General features: G+C 55.5%; 2 protein-coding genes across 3 annotated transcripts; one reads left to right on the top strand and one right to left on the bottom strand.

The window, feature by feature from the left end:
* Window positions 1–1653: 1653 nt before the first annotated feature.
* On the bottom strand, window positions 1654–4679 carry APOC3 (apolipoprotein C3). Of its 2 annotated transcripts, none has more exons than XM_033205491.1 (4): window positions 4600–4679; window positions 3919–3986; window positions 3660–3783; window positions 1654–1962 (listed from the first exon to the last, which is right to left on the bottom strand). In XM_033205491.1, the coding sequence occupies exons 2-4, from the start codon at window positions 3971–3973 to the stop codon at window positions 1842–1844; spliced, it is 300 nt and encodes a 99-aa protein (XP_033061382.1). In that variant the 5' UTR covers window positions 3974–3986; window positions 4600–4679; the 3' UTR covers window positions 1654–1841. The 2 variants fall into 2 exon arrangements, with proteins under 2 accessions (XP_033061382.1, XP_033061383.1); XM_033205492.1 differs by lacking the exon at window positions 4600–4679 and adding an exon at window positions 4191–4215.
* A 6167-nt stretch (window positions 4680–10846) lies between these two features.
* APOA4 (apolipoprotein A4) lies at window positions 10847–13611 on the top strand. Its single transcript, XM_033205490.1, has 4 exons — window positions 10847–11028; window positions 11384–11510; window positions 12288–13248; window positions 13315–13611. Exons 1-4 carry the CDS (start codon window positions 10980–10982, stop codon window positions 13432–13434), a joined length of 1257 nt encoding a protein of 418 aa, XP_033061381.1. The 5' UTR covers window positions 10847–10979; the 3' UTR covers window positions 13435–13611.
* The last annotated feature ends 34 nt before the right edge of the window (window positions 13612–13645 follow it).

The raw sequence follows: 13645 nt of genomic DNA, 5'->3' as shown, positions 1-13645 counted from the left end.
TGAGACCAGCCTGGCCAATATAGTGAAACCCTGTCTCTACTAAAAATACAAAAAATCAGCTGGGCATGGTGGCTTGCACCCATAATCCCAGCTACTAGGGAGGCTGAGGCAGGAGAATTGCTTGAACCCGGGAGGCAGAGGTCACAGCCGAAATCATGCCACCACACTCCAGCCTGGGCAACAGAGCAAGACTCCAGCTAAAAAAAAAAAAAAAAAAAAAGTGTGTGGCCTGGCACTCAAGTTCCAAGTTCACATGGGTGTGCAGGCATGCCTGTGTATTGTCACATGACCTCCCTGGGCACAGTCCCTCCTTGCACTCATGTCTGAATGTCCCTGCGTGCATGCACGTGGCTTCACAGATCTGGGCAGTGGGCTTGTAGAGCCTTCCCTACCCTCTCTCTGCAGGGCCTTTCGCCCCCTCATGCAGGCCCCTGGATAATCTGCCCATGTCCATGTCCCCATCTCCAGTGTATCTTAACTACCCCCTGGGTACAGGAGTGGGCTTTTTAGTTCCTAACCTTCCAGAGCTACAACAGCAGTCATCCAGCCAGGTCTGGGTGGGAACATTTTCCAGATACGGCTGCTGAGATCTCGGCCCAGAGAGAAGCCCTGGGGAATTTCCAGAAGAAAGCAGTCTCCAGGTGGGGCTGGATACACCAATGCCACTGAGATCTGTAAAGGAGTCCCTAACACCTGACACAGGAGCGACAAAACTGTTTTCTGCACCAACTGAGCAGAATACATGCAGCTGACCTGGGCTCAAGGTCTGGCCCTGCCACGTGCTGGCTCTGTGATGCTGGCCAAGTGCCTTTGCCTCTCTGGGCCACAGTTTTTTCATCTGAAGAGTGGAGCCCTACTCAAGCCATCTGCAGCTCTCGGGCTCCCTGACCTAACATCTTTCGGGTGGTGGGGACGCAAAGGAAGCAGCCTCTGTTGGGGAGATCTTGTGCTCCTTTTTGGATCCCAGGACACCGCCCCCCGCACTCCAGTCCGGGTCCCAAGGGCCCAGTCAGCTCAACTGTAATGATGACAACATTGATCAGGCATCTTTACATGCAGGTGCTGTGCCAAACGGTTCGAACGCTCTCTCATTTCAATCTCATGGCAGACCTACGGTGGAGGGGATATGGTTGTATCCACTTTACATGTAAGAAACTGAGGCTGATACCAAGGGGTGGAGCTAAGACTAGCACCTCGTTGCATCTTACTCCAACCTCTAGCCCATCCGGCCTCCTCCCCTCACCTGTGCCTAAGAGGGCCAGGTGGCCTAGATAGGGGAGGTCAGCTCCACAGTTTTAAGTGAACACACACAGTCTCAACTCTGATGATGACTTAAGTACCAGGCATAGTGGCTGGCATGCGGCACACACTCAGGTCATGTTGTGCAGCACCGAACAGTTTATCAAAGTATCAGCAAGCTTATTGTCCGGTTTGACTTTCCGCACAAACCTGTCAAGGAAGGCAGGGTACGGGGGGTGATTCCTACCTTAGAGATGGAGAAACTGAGGCCCAGAGACTGCCCAGCTACCAGAAGGTGGATACAGCGCTGGTCCCCAGGCCTGCCTGACCTGTTGTCCGTCCAGTGCCCACCCACAGAACAGCCTCGGCCCTTTCCCATACCCAGATACAGATGGCACACTTGTGATGGCCCACTCATAGCAGCTTCTTGTCCAGCTTTATTGGGAGGACAGCATGCCTGGAGGGGGGCCAGGCATGAGGTGTGGTAGGAGGGCACTGAGAATAGTGTCCCTTTTAAGCAACTTACAGGGGCAGCCCTGGAGGCTGCAGGACCCAAGGAGCTGGCAGGATGGACGGGCAGGTGGACTTGGGGTGTTGAGGTCTCAGACAGCCTCAGCCACAGTTGGTCTGGCCTCAGGGTTCAAATCCCAGAACCCAGAGAACTTGTCCTTAACGGTGCTCCAGTAGTCCTTCAGGGAACTGAAGCCATCGGTCACCCAGCCTCTAAATCAGTAAGGAGAAGCAACAGAGCAGGGCATGAGAACTCCTCTGGAGGCAACTATGGGACCCACACGCATGTCCCCACTGGCTCTCCCCACCACCCTCTCAATTTCACTGGACAACAGCCCTGAGACCTCAGGCAGGAATCCCCCACAGCCGCCACCCTGGGAGAAGAGATGCCCTTGCAGGAACCCCAGCACAAGTCGAACCCTGCTGTCTCCAGGTCACCTCAGATGTTTTTGCCCCTGGGCCTGAGGCACAGAGTGACAGGGTGGGGAGATGTGAAAGGTCAAGGCTGTCATTGTTTTCTGTGCAAACAGTATCCCCTGGAGTTGTACATCCTGGTTCTGAGCAGGGTAGGACAGAGGGAGGCAACCTCTCACTTGGAAAGTCATTGGAGGACTGATTGGTTGTGTGATCTGGGGCAAGTCACCTAATCGCTCTGAGCCTCAATTTTCTCATCTACAAAGTGGGAAAATAACACCTACCCCAAAGCCGGTTCTGAGGATTAAGAATGTTTATAAACAACCTCTGCTATGCCAGCCAGTGCCAGTCAGGGTGAGGTGGGGGAGGGAGTAGGGAGAGGAGAGGACCGATGGGCAGGGGCAGGATGGGAGAGGAAGGACACACTTCTGCTCACGCTGGCCCCAGGTCTTGGAACAAAGCAGAAGCGCTCTCATACCCAGGCTAGAACTGGGCCAGGTGGGGCCTCCCAAGGCAAACTCCTAGCCCAGGGGTCCCCAGCCCCCAAGTCACAGATGGGTACTGGTCCATGGCCTGTTAGGAGCCGGGCTGCACAGCACAAAGTGAGTGATGGGTGACAGAGGAATACCGCCTGAGCCCTGCCTTCTGTCAGAGTAGGCGGCATTAGATTCTTACAGGAGTGTGAAACCTATTGTGAACTGCGCATGCCAGGGATCTAGGTGGAGGGTTCCTTATGAGAATCCAATGCCTGATGATCTGAGGTGGAGCAGTTTCATCCCCAAGCCATCCCCGCTGACCCATGGAAAAACTGTCTACCACAAAACTGGTCCCTGGTGCCAAAAAGGTTGAGGACCACTGCTCTAGCCAGACCTTCAGAAAAGGAAAATGGGGTCAGGCGCAGTGGCTCATGCTTGTAATCCCAGCAATTTGGGAGGCCGAGGTAGGCAGATCACCTGAAGTCAGGAGTTCAAGACCAGCCTGTCCAACATGGTGAAACCCCGTCTCTGAGAAAAATACAAAAATTAGCTGGGTGTGGTGGCGCGCCTGTAATCCCAGCTACTTGGGAGGCTGAGGCAGGAGAATGGGGTAAACCTGGGAGGCAGAGGTTGCAGTGAGCCGAGATTGCCGAGATCGCACCACTGCACACCAGCCTGGGTGACGGAGGGAGATTCCATCTCAAATAAAAAAAAAGAAAAGAAAAGAAAAGAAAAAGAAAGAAAGAAAAGGGAAGGAAAATGGAAATGAGGGCTAAAATGGCCCACCCTAGAACTGCTCTGGGGAGAAAGGAGGGACCCGGGAGGAATGCAGGCTCAACTCTGTCATCTCTCCCACAGCAGCCTGACAAAGGCCCTGTGAGGAAAGAGGAGGCCAAAGAGGCACCGGACCAGGGGAGGCTGGAGCACCTCCATTCCATTGCTGGGATCTCACCAGGGCAGGGGCGGATGGGAATGGAGGGAGCTGGCAGGGGTGATGAGGAGGGAGGCCAGCGGGTGTACCTGGCCTGCTGGGCCACCTGGGACTCCTGGACGCTGGTCAGTGCATCCTTGGCGGTCTTGGTGGCGTGCTGCATGTAGCCCTGCATGAAGCTGAGAAGGGAGGTGTCCTCGGCCTCTGAAGCTCCTGAGGAAAGAGCAGGGCTGAGTGGGGTGGATCGGCCTCTGGGCGAGCCCTGGGCTCCTGCTTGACCACCCATTAGGACTGGGATCCCCAAGCCACCTCCATCCTGCCCCCAGCCCAGTCCCACCAAGTGCTTACCAGCAGAAGCCAGGAGTAACAGGAGGGCAGCAACAAGGAGTACCCGGGGCTGCATGGCGCCTCTATTCCTGCAAGGAATTGTCCTGTGAGGGGCACCCCAGGCCCCCATGCCTCTGGACCCCTCCCTGGACAGGTGGCATGGCCCCTAAGGTGGAACCTGAGCTGGGTCTGTCAGAGGGAGTAGGGGCCTGCTTCCTGCTAATACGGGCTCTCAGAAGGGGGACTGGTGAGGGGCCCAAAGGGAGGTAGGCGGGATGGAGCAGAAAACCCACCAGACTGGACATCAAGACACTTGCGGTCTGGACTGGTCTCTGTCCAGTGCAGCCAACATGCTGTGTGACTTTGGGGGCTTTCTGGTCCTCTGCAGGCCTCAGTTTCCCTGTCTGGGTAGGACTGGGCTGTCTAAGGCTTCCTCCAGCCCTAAGCCTGCAGAATGACGGGGAAGCCTGCATTTGGAACCACTTGCAGCCCACCCCTACGTAGCTTTGGGCAAGTGACACCCCTCCTGGGCCTCCATTTTCTTCAGGTTATGATGAGGGGTGGGGGGCACCCGTCCAGCTCCGAGGCTTCCTTAGCTCTAGCAAGTGTTTCTCCAGGCTTGTTGGCTGGGCTGGGCAGGGAGCTCCTCTTGCCCCTCTTCATCCTCCACACCTCCTCTTTCCCCTCCCCAGAGGGCATTACCTGGAGCAGCTGCCTCTAGGGATGAACAGAGCAGGCAGGCAGGAGGGTTCTGACCTGTTTTATATTGTCTCCAGGGCAGCGGACACTGAGGACCCAGGGCGCTGGGCAAAGGTCACCTGCTGATCAGTGGAGACCAGGGCCTGAGGCAGGGCGGCCAGATGCAGCAAGCTGGCCGGAGAGTTGGGAAATCCCTAGGAGACTGTGTCCATGCTGCTGTCGCGCCAGCCCTGCAGCCCAGATGAGCTCAGGAACTAGGGGTGGGCCTGGGGTACCCCCATTCCTTCCTAGCTAACTGGCTCCCCAGGGAGAGACTGGTGAGAGGGGAAGGGCTTGGACATAGGCCAGGGTCCTCGGGCCCATCTCGGCCCTTCACACTGGAATTTTGGGCCCCTGCCGCCGCCAGCCCCAAGCCCTGAACACAGCCTGGAGTAGAGGGGTGAGGAATTTCTTCAGATTTAAGAACAAGCAGGTGGGTTGAGCTGGGGAGTGTCTGGAGTAAAGGCACGGAAGACCAGGCAGCAGTGGCTCCGGCAAGGCCTGGTGACAGGGCTGAGCCCTCAGCTCCTCCCAGCACCTCCATCTGTGGGTTTCAATCTGGGCAGGTGAGCACTGCTCACCCAGCAGCTCCCCACCCGCCCCCACCCCTGTGTGCCCCACCACTGCCTTCTCCTGAGTGCAGGGCAGGGGGCCGTGGAGAAGGGCCAAGGCCACTCAGAGCCCAAGGCCTTTGTCCCTCCCTCCACCAGGTTCCCTATTTTGCCCTCTGGACCCACTGATAACATCCCCTGGGGGAGGAGCTGGTCTCATGGCTCGGGCCCTCCCCAGCCTCCACCAGGATTGACTCTCTCGTTCACCTTCCTGGGTTCCTCAGTGGGGTTGGGGGAAGAGCAGCCCTCACTGCCCCCTGGCTGTGGGAGCAACTGGGAGGAACAAGGTCTGGTGAGGAGAGGGCACAGAGGAGTTCTGCGGGGCGTCAGTGGTCCAGGAGGGGCGGCTGTCCTTTCTCGGGGCTGAGATGTCCCCTGGGCCCACAGTGAAGCCGCAGCAGGGATGGCAGGATGAGGGGGCCTGTCTTCAGATGCTGAGACCTTGGAGCCAGGACATCTTAGGCTTAAATGATGCCTTTGGCACTTAATATGGCCCAGGCCACAAAGATAACATCTCAGAGCCTCAATTTTCTGAGGATAAAATGGGGCTAGAATACTGATTTCCCAGAGTGGTGCTGAAAAGGGAATGAGATAGAGAAGTACAAAGCAGCGGGACCACGGAGGGACTCACACCTCCCTCTCCCTCCCAATGCTGTGCCCTTCCCAGACAGCAGAGTCTGCAGACAGCAGGAGCCTCTAACATAAAAAATAGAGCTCTGGCAGCAAGTCGTCCTCTCAGAAGTAACTAACACCACAGTATGAAATCAGAGGCCTGAGAAAGTGGCCCGGCTCTGCCCTCAGAATTCTTTTTCGGTGGGTGAGACTTGGAATCACTCTGGTAGAGATTCATTCCTGGCTGGACACAGTGGCTCATGCCTGTAATCCCAGCAATTTGGGAGGCTGGGATGGGCGGATACTTGAGGCGAGGAGTTTCAGACCAGCCTGGGCAACATGGCGAAACCCAGTCTCTACTAAAAATACAAAAAATTAGCCGGGCATGGTGACGCACGTCTGTAGTCCCAGCTACTCAGGAGGCTGAGGCAGGAGAATTGCTTGAACCCCGGAGGTGGAGGTTGCAGTGAGCCGAGATCGCACCATTGCACTCCAATGACAGAGCTAGACTTGGTCTAAAAAAAGAGAGAGAGATTCATTCCTTTGACTTAAGACTTTGTTTTCTGTTAAAATGCAAATAGAATCCTGTGAAGTAGACATTAACTTCATTTTATAGGTTATAAACCTAAGGCTCTAAGGGCTCCAAGTGCACAGCCCACTAGTAGTAAGGCTGGGAGCCTTAATCCAGGTCTTCACACACACCAGGCAAATACCAGACAGCCTAGAGCACTGAAACCCCTATAGAAGCATCAGTCACATGCCCAGGACAAATCTGTCTCAAGTCTCCTGCAGGCTTTGGTGATGGGGTAGAAGGCGAGGAGGTGGTCACTGGAGGATTTGGTATTGGGGACGCCCTTTCTTGTTCTGCTGTGGCCTGCTCCGTAGCCCCAGAGGCAAAGGCACAGTGGGGACCCAGATCCAGGCGGGGGCGGGCAACAAGGTCCATGGGCCTAGGCAGGCTAAAATGGGCTGGCAGGGTCCCGTGGCCCCAGATCCTCCAAGCCCTTCCATCTGTGCAGAGGGTATGGAGGAGCCTGGCCTCTCTCTCTTGCGTGGCAATGGACCCAGGGAGGTCAGGACATGTGGGCAGAGAGACCTGGCAGAGTGCTGAGCTAGATGCAGCACACCTCCAGGAAGCCTGGTGCCTTGTCTCCTTCCAAGGGCTTGGTACCTGTGAATACCTGTGGCCCCTCCCCAGCAGTCCAGCCTGCACCTCGGTGGGGGCTCTCTTGGTGGTCAGCCTAAGCTGCCCCTCTCTCCCATCATGGCACCCCTGGAATTAAGACTGCTTCGGGGAGAAGCCAGTGGTAGATGGGAGGAAAAGGGGATTTGACCATCTGGGGCCAAAAATGGTCCTCCGGGGTTGGGCTGTTTCATCTTGTGTCCAGGTGAGGTTTAGTACTCAAGCCCCCGTGATCCGTGCCCTTCCTGCCAGTCTGGGCTGGGCAGCCCTGATTCAGACCTGTTGGCCAGAGGCCCTTGTTCATCACACATCATCATGCTGGCAGTTCCTCCTAGTATCTCACCCAGATCCCTCCTACGGCAACAGGAGCTGTCCTTTAGTTCTGCCCCGGGGAGGGCCCCTTGAAGCATACGTGAGGCACATGTCTGTGTGACTTGCCTGTCCCTGGCTGGATCTGAGTTGTCTGCTCCTGACTCTGACCTCTGGACCGACCCCTGGTTTGATCCCTGTGTGACTGGCCAGGAGGGGTGTCCGTAGCTAATGCTGAGCAATCAGCCTCATTGCCTCACCAATCGTTACGTCTGTCGGTTGTACAGATAAGAAGAGGCTCGGAGAGGCCATGTCTCCCTTGAGATCACACAGGCCTTTCACGCCCACTAAGGTGGAGGCCCCTGACTCACAGGACCAGGCCCGACTGGAAGGCAATCTGCTCTTCCCATCAGCTACTTGCACCCTGTAAGACTGGACACAGGGGGCCCTCATTCTCTCCCTGCTCCCCAAAACAAATCCATCTACAGATCGATGCAAACAAAAAAAAAGCCCACAGACTCTGGGAAGTAAATACATTCATTAACAGGTCACATCCCTGCCACGCTGAGAGGCAGCAGGCCCCCTCGTGAGTGTGGGTGCACGCATGGGCTGTGCCAGTCCCTGGATTCTTAGTGATTTGCATACTTCTGTGAATCCGCACACACTCTGGCGGATGCTATTGGAGATGCTCAAATGGTGCAGGCGCTCCCAGCACGGGTGCACCCAGGCGGGCGGGCGAGACAGAAGAGCTCTGGACCTCTCACATGCTAGTGGCACCTGCTGCTCAGACCATAAGTCCCGGAGGTCAAACTGCAGCTGAGGTGTCTTTCGTGACTCAGTCTCCTCCTCAGCTCTGGCCTGGGGAAGGGACAGGAGCACTGAGTACTGATCTTTGCTCCCGCTGCAAGCTGGACTGTGCCTGATTCAGGAGCAGGGTTGGGACCGATGGGTTCCAGGGAAGTAAGGCTTGCAGGGGTAAGATGTGGCTAACATTCAGTGATCATTTTTACTATGTGCCAGACATTGTTGCAAGCACTATAAAATTATCTCAGTGAATCCTCACAGCCTGGGAGGCAGGTACAATGGTTATGTCTCACCAAGGCAACCGAGGCTCAGAGAGATTATGAGACTTGCCCAAGAACACACAGGCAGTACATGTTGGAGCCTGGATGCAAAGCCAGGGAGTGGACTCCAGCGTCTGACCCCAACAGTCACTGAGAGATGGCACAGGCTGCATCAAAAAGGAGGCAGCATGGTAGCATGGGGACCACTGCAGGGCAGCGGGTACCCAGCAGAAGAGGTGCCAGAGTCAGAAGGTCATTTGGCTGCCTTCAACCCTGTGAGACATCAAGCCACTTCAGGAAACTGAAAGAAATGCACACAAAGCAAATTCGAGTTAGCACAATTGTGGTCTACTCTGATGGCATTCATTTTTACAAATAAATGTAGCTCACTGTTGTCAGGCACTGCACTCACCAACAGGAGCCAATAGTGCAATGTGCTGGATGTCACCTCACAGTCACTGGAAGTGGTGTGGTCTGGTAGAGGGACCCACACTGACGTGGTGTGTCACATTCTCAGTGGATGTCTGTATGTGATTATGCATGCAGCCTCGTTTAGAGATCCACTAGACAGCTAAGTAGAAGACTTCCTGTGCACCACCACCGTTGCCCTCCATCCCCCAATGGGAGGTCCCCTGAGAGCCTCAGGTCCCGAGATTCTGCTCAAGCCAGCTGCTCCTGCCCAGGGAGTGTGACTGGAGGCTGCGGAGGGCAGGAGCTAAGGTTGGTCCCACCTATCACCCTGCCTCTGGCCCACCTGGTGCCCCTCAGAGGGCTGAGTCTCACTCTGCCACTCTCACTAGAAGAGGGAGCACTCTGCTATACTCCCTGCTTTACTCCAGATCAGGAACACAGTATGATTATTATAATAACAGCAACTATTTTTCAGAGCTTACTCTGTGCCAGGAACTCTATAGGCAGCCGTCTGTATCCTTGGTTTCTGTGTCCATGGATTCAACCAGACTTGGTTTGAAAATATTTTTTTAAAAATTGCATTTGTGGGCTGGGCACAGTGGCTCACACCTGTAAGCCCAGCACTTTGGGAGGCCGAGATGCGAGGATCACTTGAGGCCAGGAGTTGGAGACCAGCCCGAGCAACATAGTGAAAGCCCATCTCCATTAAAAACAATGTTTTTTAAAAAGTTGCATCTGGGCAGGGTGCAGTGGCTCATGCCTGTAAGCCCAGCACTTTGGGAGGCCAAGATGGGAGGATTGCTTGAGGCCAGGAGTTGGAGACCAGCCTGAGCAACATGGTGAAACCCCGTCTCTACTAAAAATACAAAAATTAGCTGGGCATGGTGGCAGGTGTCTGTAATCCCAGCTACTCAGGAGGCTGAGGCAGGAGAATCGCTTGAACCTGGGAGGCAGAGATTGCAGTGAGCCAAGATGACACCACTGCACTCCAGCCTGGGTGACAGAGTGAGACTCTGTCTCAAAAAAAAAAAAAAAAAGAAAAGAAAAAGAAAAAAAAATTGCACCTATACTGAACGTATACAGACTTTTTTGGTGATTGTCTCCTAAACAATACAGTATAACAATCATTCACACAACATTTCTGTTGTATTAGCTATTATAAGTAGTCTAGAGATTTAAAGTATATGGGAGGCTATGCTTAGGTTATATGCAAATACTATGCCATTTTATATCAAGGACTTGAGCATCCATGGATTTTTCATCCTGGAATCAATTTCCCATGGAGACTGAGGGAGGACCCTACTACCCACTTTGCAAGCAATGTCTTTTTCAATGTACTGAACCATCGCATTGTTCAGAGGAGACACTGAGGCTGAGGGCTTTGAATAACTAGACCAAGGAGGCACAGCTTGGGAGTGGGACATGAAGCACACTACAATGAACTCTTTCAGGATAAGGCCCTGTCCTCTGCACCCATCTGCCCAAAGGCTCTCCAGCGCCCCCTCCTCTTGGGTGTACCTTGACAAGAGACCTAGATTTTAGCTCACTATGCTATCTGCAGCCCTGGATGGTCCCACTCTAGTGTCTGGTGCTCTGAGATGGAGTCAGCATTAGTGGCGGATGTGGAGATTGGGGGGACCTCTCTTCACTGGGGCAGACAGAGGAGATGTGGACTTTGCCCCCCATGAGCCTGGCACAAACCCAGAGCCGCTAGCAGAGCCTCGAGGCATCAGTCGGGGAGCTCAGGGGCTCCCCGAGGTGTTTCTCCCACCATTTTCCGCTCCCCTCCTCCTTTCCACACTGAGGTTGGTGGGGTGGGGGGGGGCCTATGCATGGAACAGTCACCACTTCTAACTATCGCCTAAGCCCCAGTCTGCTGTCAGCTTCCACGTAGTCTCAGGGTCACAAAAGTCCAAAAGGCCTCTTGGGAATGTGTCACCTTCCAGCGTGGAGTCACACTGGGGAAGGAGGTGGGGAGGGTAGCCGGGGGGGCAGTGGTAGGGAGAGAGTTTAAATGTCTGGCTGGCTCTGAGCTTCAGTCAGTTCCCACAGCAGCGCAGGTGAGCTCTCCTGAGGACCTCTTCGTCAGCTTCCCTGATTGTAGGGAGGATCCAGGGTGGCAGGAAACTCCTCCAGCCCAGCGAGGAGCTCAGGATGTTCCTGAAGGCCGTGGTCCTGACCCTGGCCCTGGTGGCTGTCACCGGTGAGTAGAAGCTATCTTCGGATGGGGCTCTTAGGCAGCTGCTCTGAGTGGTGCAGGATGGAGGCTGGGCCAAAGCAAAAGGACACTTCTGAGTACCCATCAGCCCCCAGCTGGACATGAGGTCTGCCTGGCTGCCAAGTGGCTCACGGGAGAGCTGGCCCAGTCCTAGTGGTGGGTCCACTGGCATTGGTGCTATACCAGTTTCATATATCCCTGTGGCTTCCAAAAAGCTAAGCCCAGACAGGGAAAATTGCAGACTGGGCACCCCCGCCGTCATCCAGTCTGCAGCTCAGAGCTGGAGCAGAGGACCACAAAGGAGACAGGGTCTCATGAATTGCTCTCTGTTACCTCCCAGGAGCCCGGGCTGAGGTCAGTGCTGACCAGGTGGCCACAGTGATGTGGGACTACTTCAGCCAGCTGAGCAGCAATGCCAAGGAGGCCGTGGAACATCTCCAGAAATCTGAACTCACCCAGCAACTCAAGTACGAGGGAACACAGTGTGCGGTGGTGACAAGGAGTTCTTAAAGACCATGCCATGTATTGGCAAGGGTTGAGCTTAGAGACAGGAGCCCTGAGCTTAGGATACCCACTGCCCTGCCACTAACTGGCTGGGCCACTGAACCTAGGATCCACATATGTAAACTGGAAGGTTGGATTGAATAATCCCTGCGATGTCCTTTTGCTTTGATGTTCTAGAGTTTGACAAATGGCCACATCCTATCATTCGGGCTCACAGAAGAAAGGGAGGGAGGAAAATGTCATGTGAGCTGTTTTCTAATATATTTCAGAAAGACAGGCCCCATTGGAATCAAGCGGAGGGAGCTGGGACTATTTGGGAGGCCCCTGGGCACAGGCAAGGAAAGCAGCACCTTGTGCCGCTGGAAGACTCCGGCAGAGGTCAAGAAGACAATATTCTGTTACACAACGTGATCCTATGTGGCAGCACACCCCCGCAGGGAAGGACCCCAAAGTCCCACCCTCTGCAGACAAGGAGGGGAAAGCAAACTGCTAGAGGTGACATCATGGGTAGATTCTGAGACAAACTCTGTGGGAGATACCGAGATAGAAATTCAGTGTCATAACTTAGTCTGTGACACCCATCCTCTCCAATCGGAACCGCCACAGGGAGGGTGAACCCGGTACCCCTGAGCACTCACCTGTCCTAGCAAGTGTGCATAAGGTGAGTGGTATACAAGCAGACAAAGTCTTGCCACGTGAGTGCCAAGTGTAACGTGGCCTCCTTGTGCCCTTCCCCACAGTGCCCTCTTCCAGGACAAACTTGGAGAAGTGAACACTTATGCAGGTGACCTGCAGAAGAAGCTGGTGCCCTTCGCCACCGAGCTGCATGAACGCCTGGCCAAAGACTCGGAGAAACTGAAGGAGGAGATTCGGAAGGAGCTGGAGGAGGTGAGGGCCCGGCTGCTGCCCCATGCCAATGAGGTGAGCCAGAAGATCGGAGAAAACGTGCGAGAGCTGCAGCAGCGCCTGGAGCCCTACAAGGACCAGCTGCGCACCCAGGTCAACACGCAGACTGAGCAGCTGCGGCGCCAGCTGACCCCCTACACACAGCGCATGGAGAGAGTGCTGCGGGAGAACGCCCACAGCCTGCAGGCCTCGCTGAGGCCCCACGCCGACCAGCTCAAGGCCAAGATCGACCAGAACGTGGAGGAGCTCAAGGAGCGCCTCACGCCCTACGCCGACGAGTTCAAAGTCAAGATCGACCAGACCGTGGAGGAGCTGCGCCGCAGCCTGGCTCCCTATGCTCAGGACGCACAGGAGAAGCTCAACCACCAGCTCGAGGGCCTGGCATTCCAGATGAAGAAGAACGCCGAGGAGCTCAGGGCCAGGATCTCGGCCAGTGCGGAGGAGCTGCGGCAGAGGCTGGCGCCCTTGGCCGAGGACATGCGTGGCAACCTGAGGGGCAACACAGAGGGGCTGCAGAAGTCGCTGGCAGAGCTGGGCGGGCACTTGGACCAGCATGTGGAGGAGTTCCGACTCCGGGTGGAGCCCTACGGGGAGAACTTCAACAAAGCTCTGGTGCAGCAGATGGAACAGCTCAGGCAGAAGCTGGGACCCCATGCGGGGGACGTGGAAGGCCACTTGAGCTTCCTGGAGAAGGACCTGAGGGACAAGGTCAACTCCTTCTTCAGCACCTTCATGGAGAAAGAGGGCCAGGACAAGACCCTCTCCCTCCCCGAGCCCAAGCAGCAGCAGGAGCAGGTGAAGGAGCAGCAGCAGGAACAGCAGCAGGAGCAGCAGCAGGAACAGCAGCAGGAACAGCAGCAGGAGCAGCAGCAGGAACAGCAGCAGGAGCAGCAGCAGGAGCAGCAGCAGGAGCAGCAGCAGGAGCAGCAGCAGGAACAGCAGCAGGAGCAGGTGCAGATGCTGGCCCCTTTGGAGAGCTGAGCTGCCCCTGGTGCACTGACCCCACCCTCGCAGACACCTGCCCTGCCCTGCCACCTGTCTGTCTGTCTGTCCCAAAGCAGTTCTGGTATGAATTTGAGGACACATGTCCAGTGGGAGGTGACACCACCTCTCGATATTCAATAAAGCTGCTGAGAATCTAGCCTCATCTGGTTCCAGATGACTCCTCCTTGCAGCTGGGGAGGTGGGGAGG

This window comes from Trachypithecus francoisi, unplaced genomic scaffold, assembly GCF_009764315.1.
Source record: "Trachypithecus francoisi isolate TF-2019V2 unplaced genomic scaffold, Tfra_2.0 Lachesis_group8, whole genome shotgun sequence".
Taxonomy (NCBI): Eukaryota; Metazoa; Chordata; class Mammalia; order Primates; family Cercopithecidae; genus Trachypithecus; species Trachypithecus francoisi.
The sequence above is the reverse complement of the archived record's forward strand: the minus strand, read 5'-3'. Positions and strand labels throughout refer to the sequence as shown.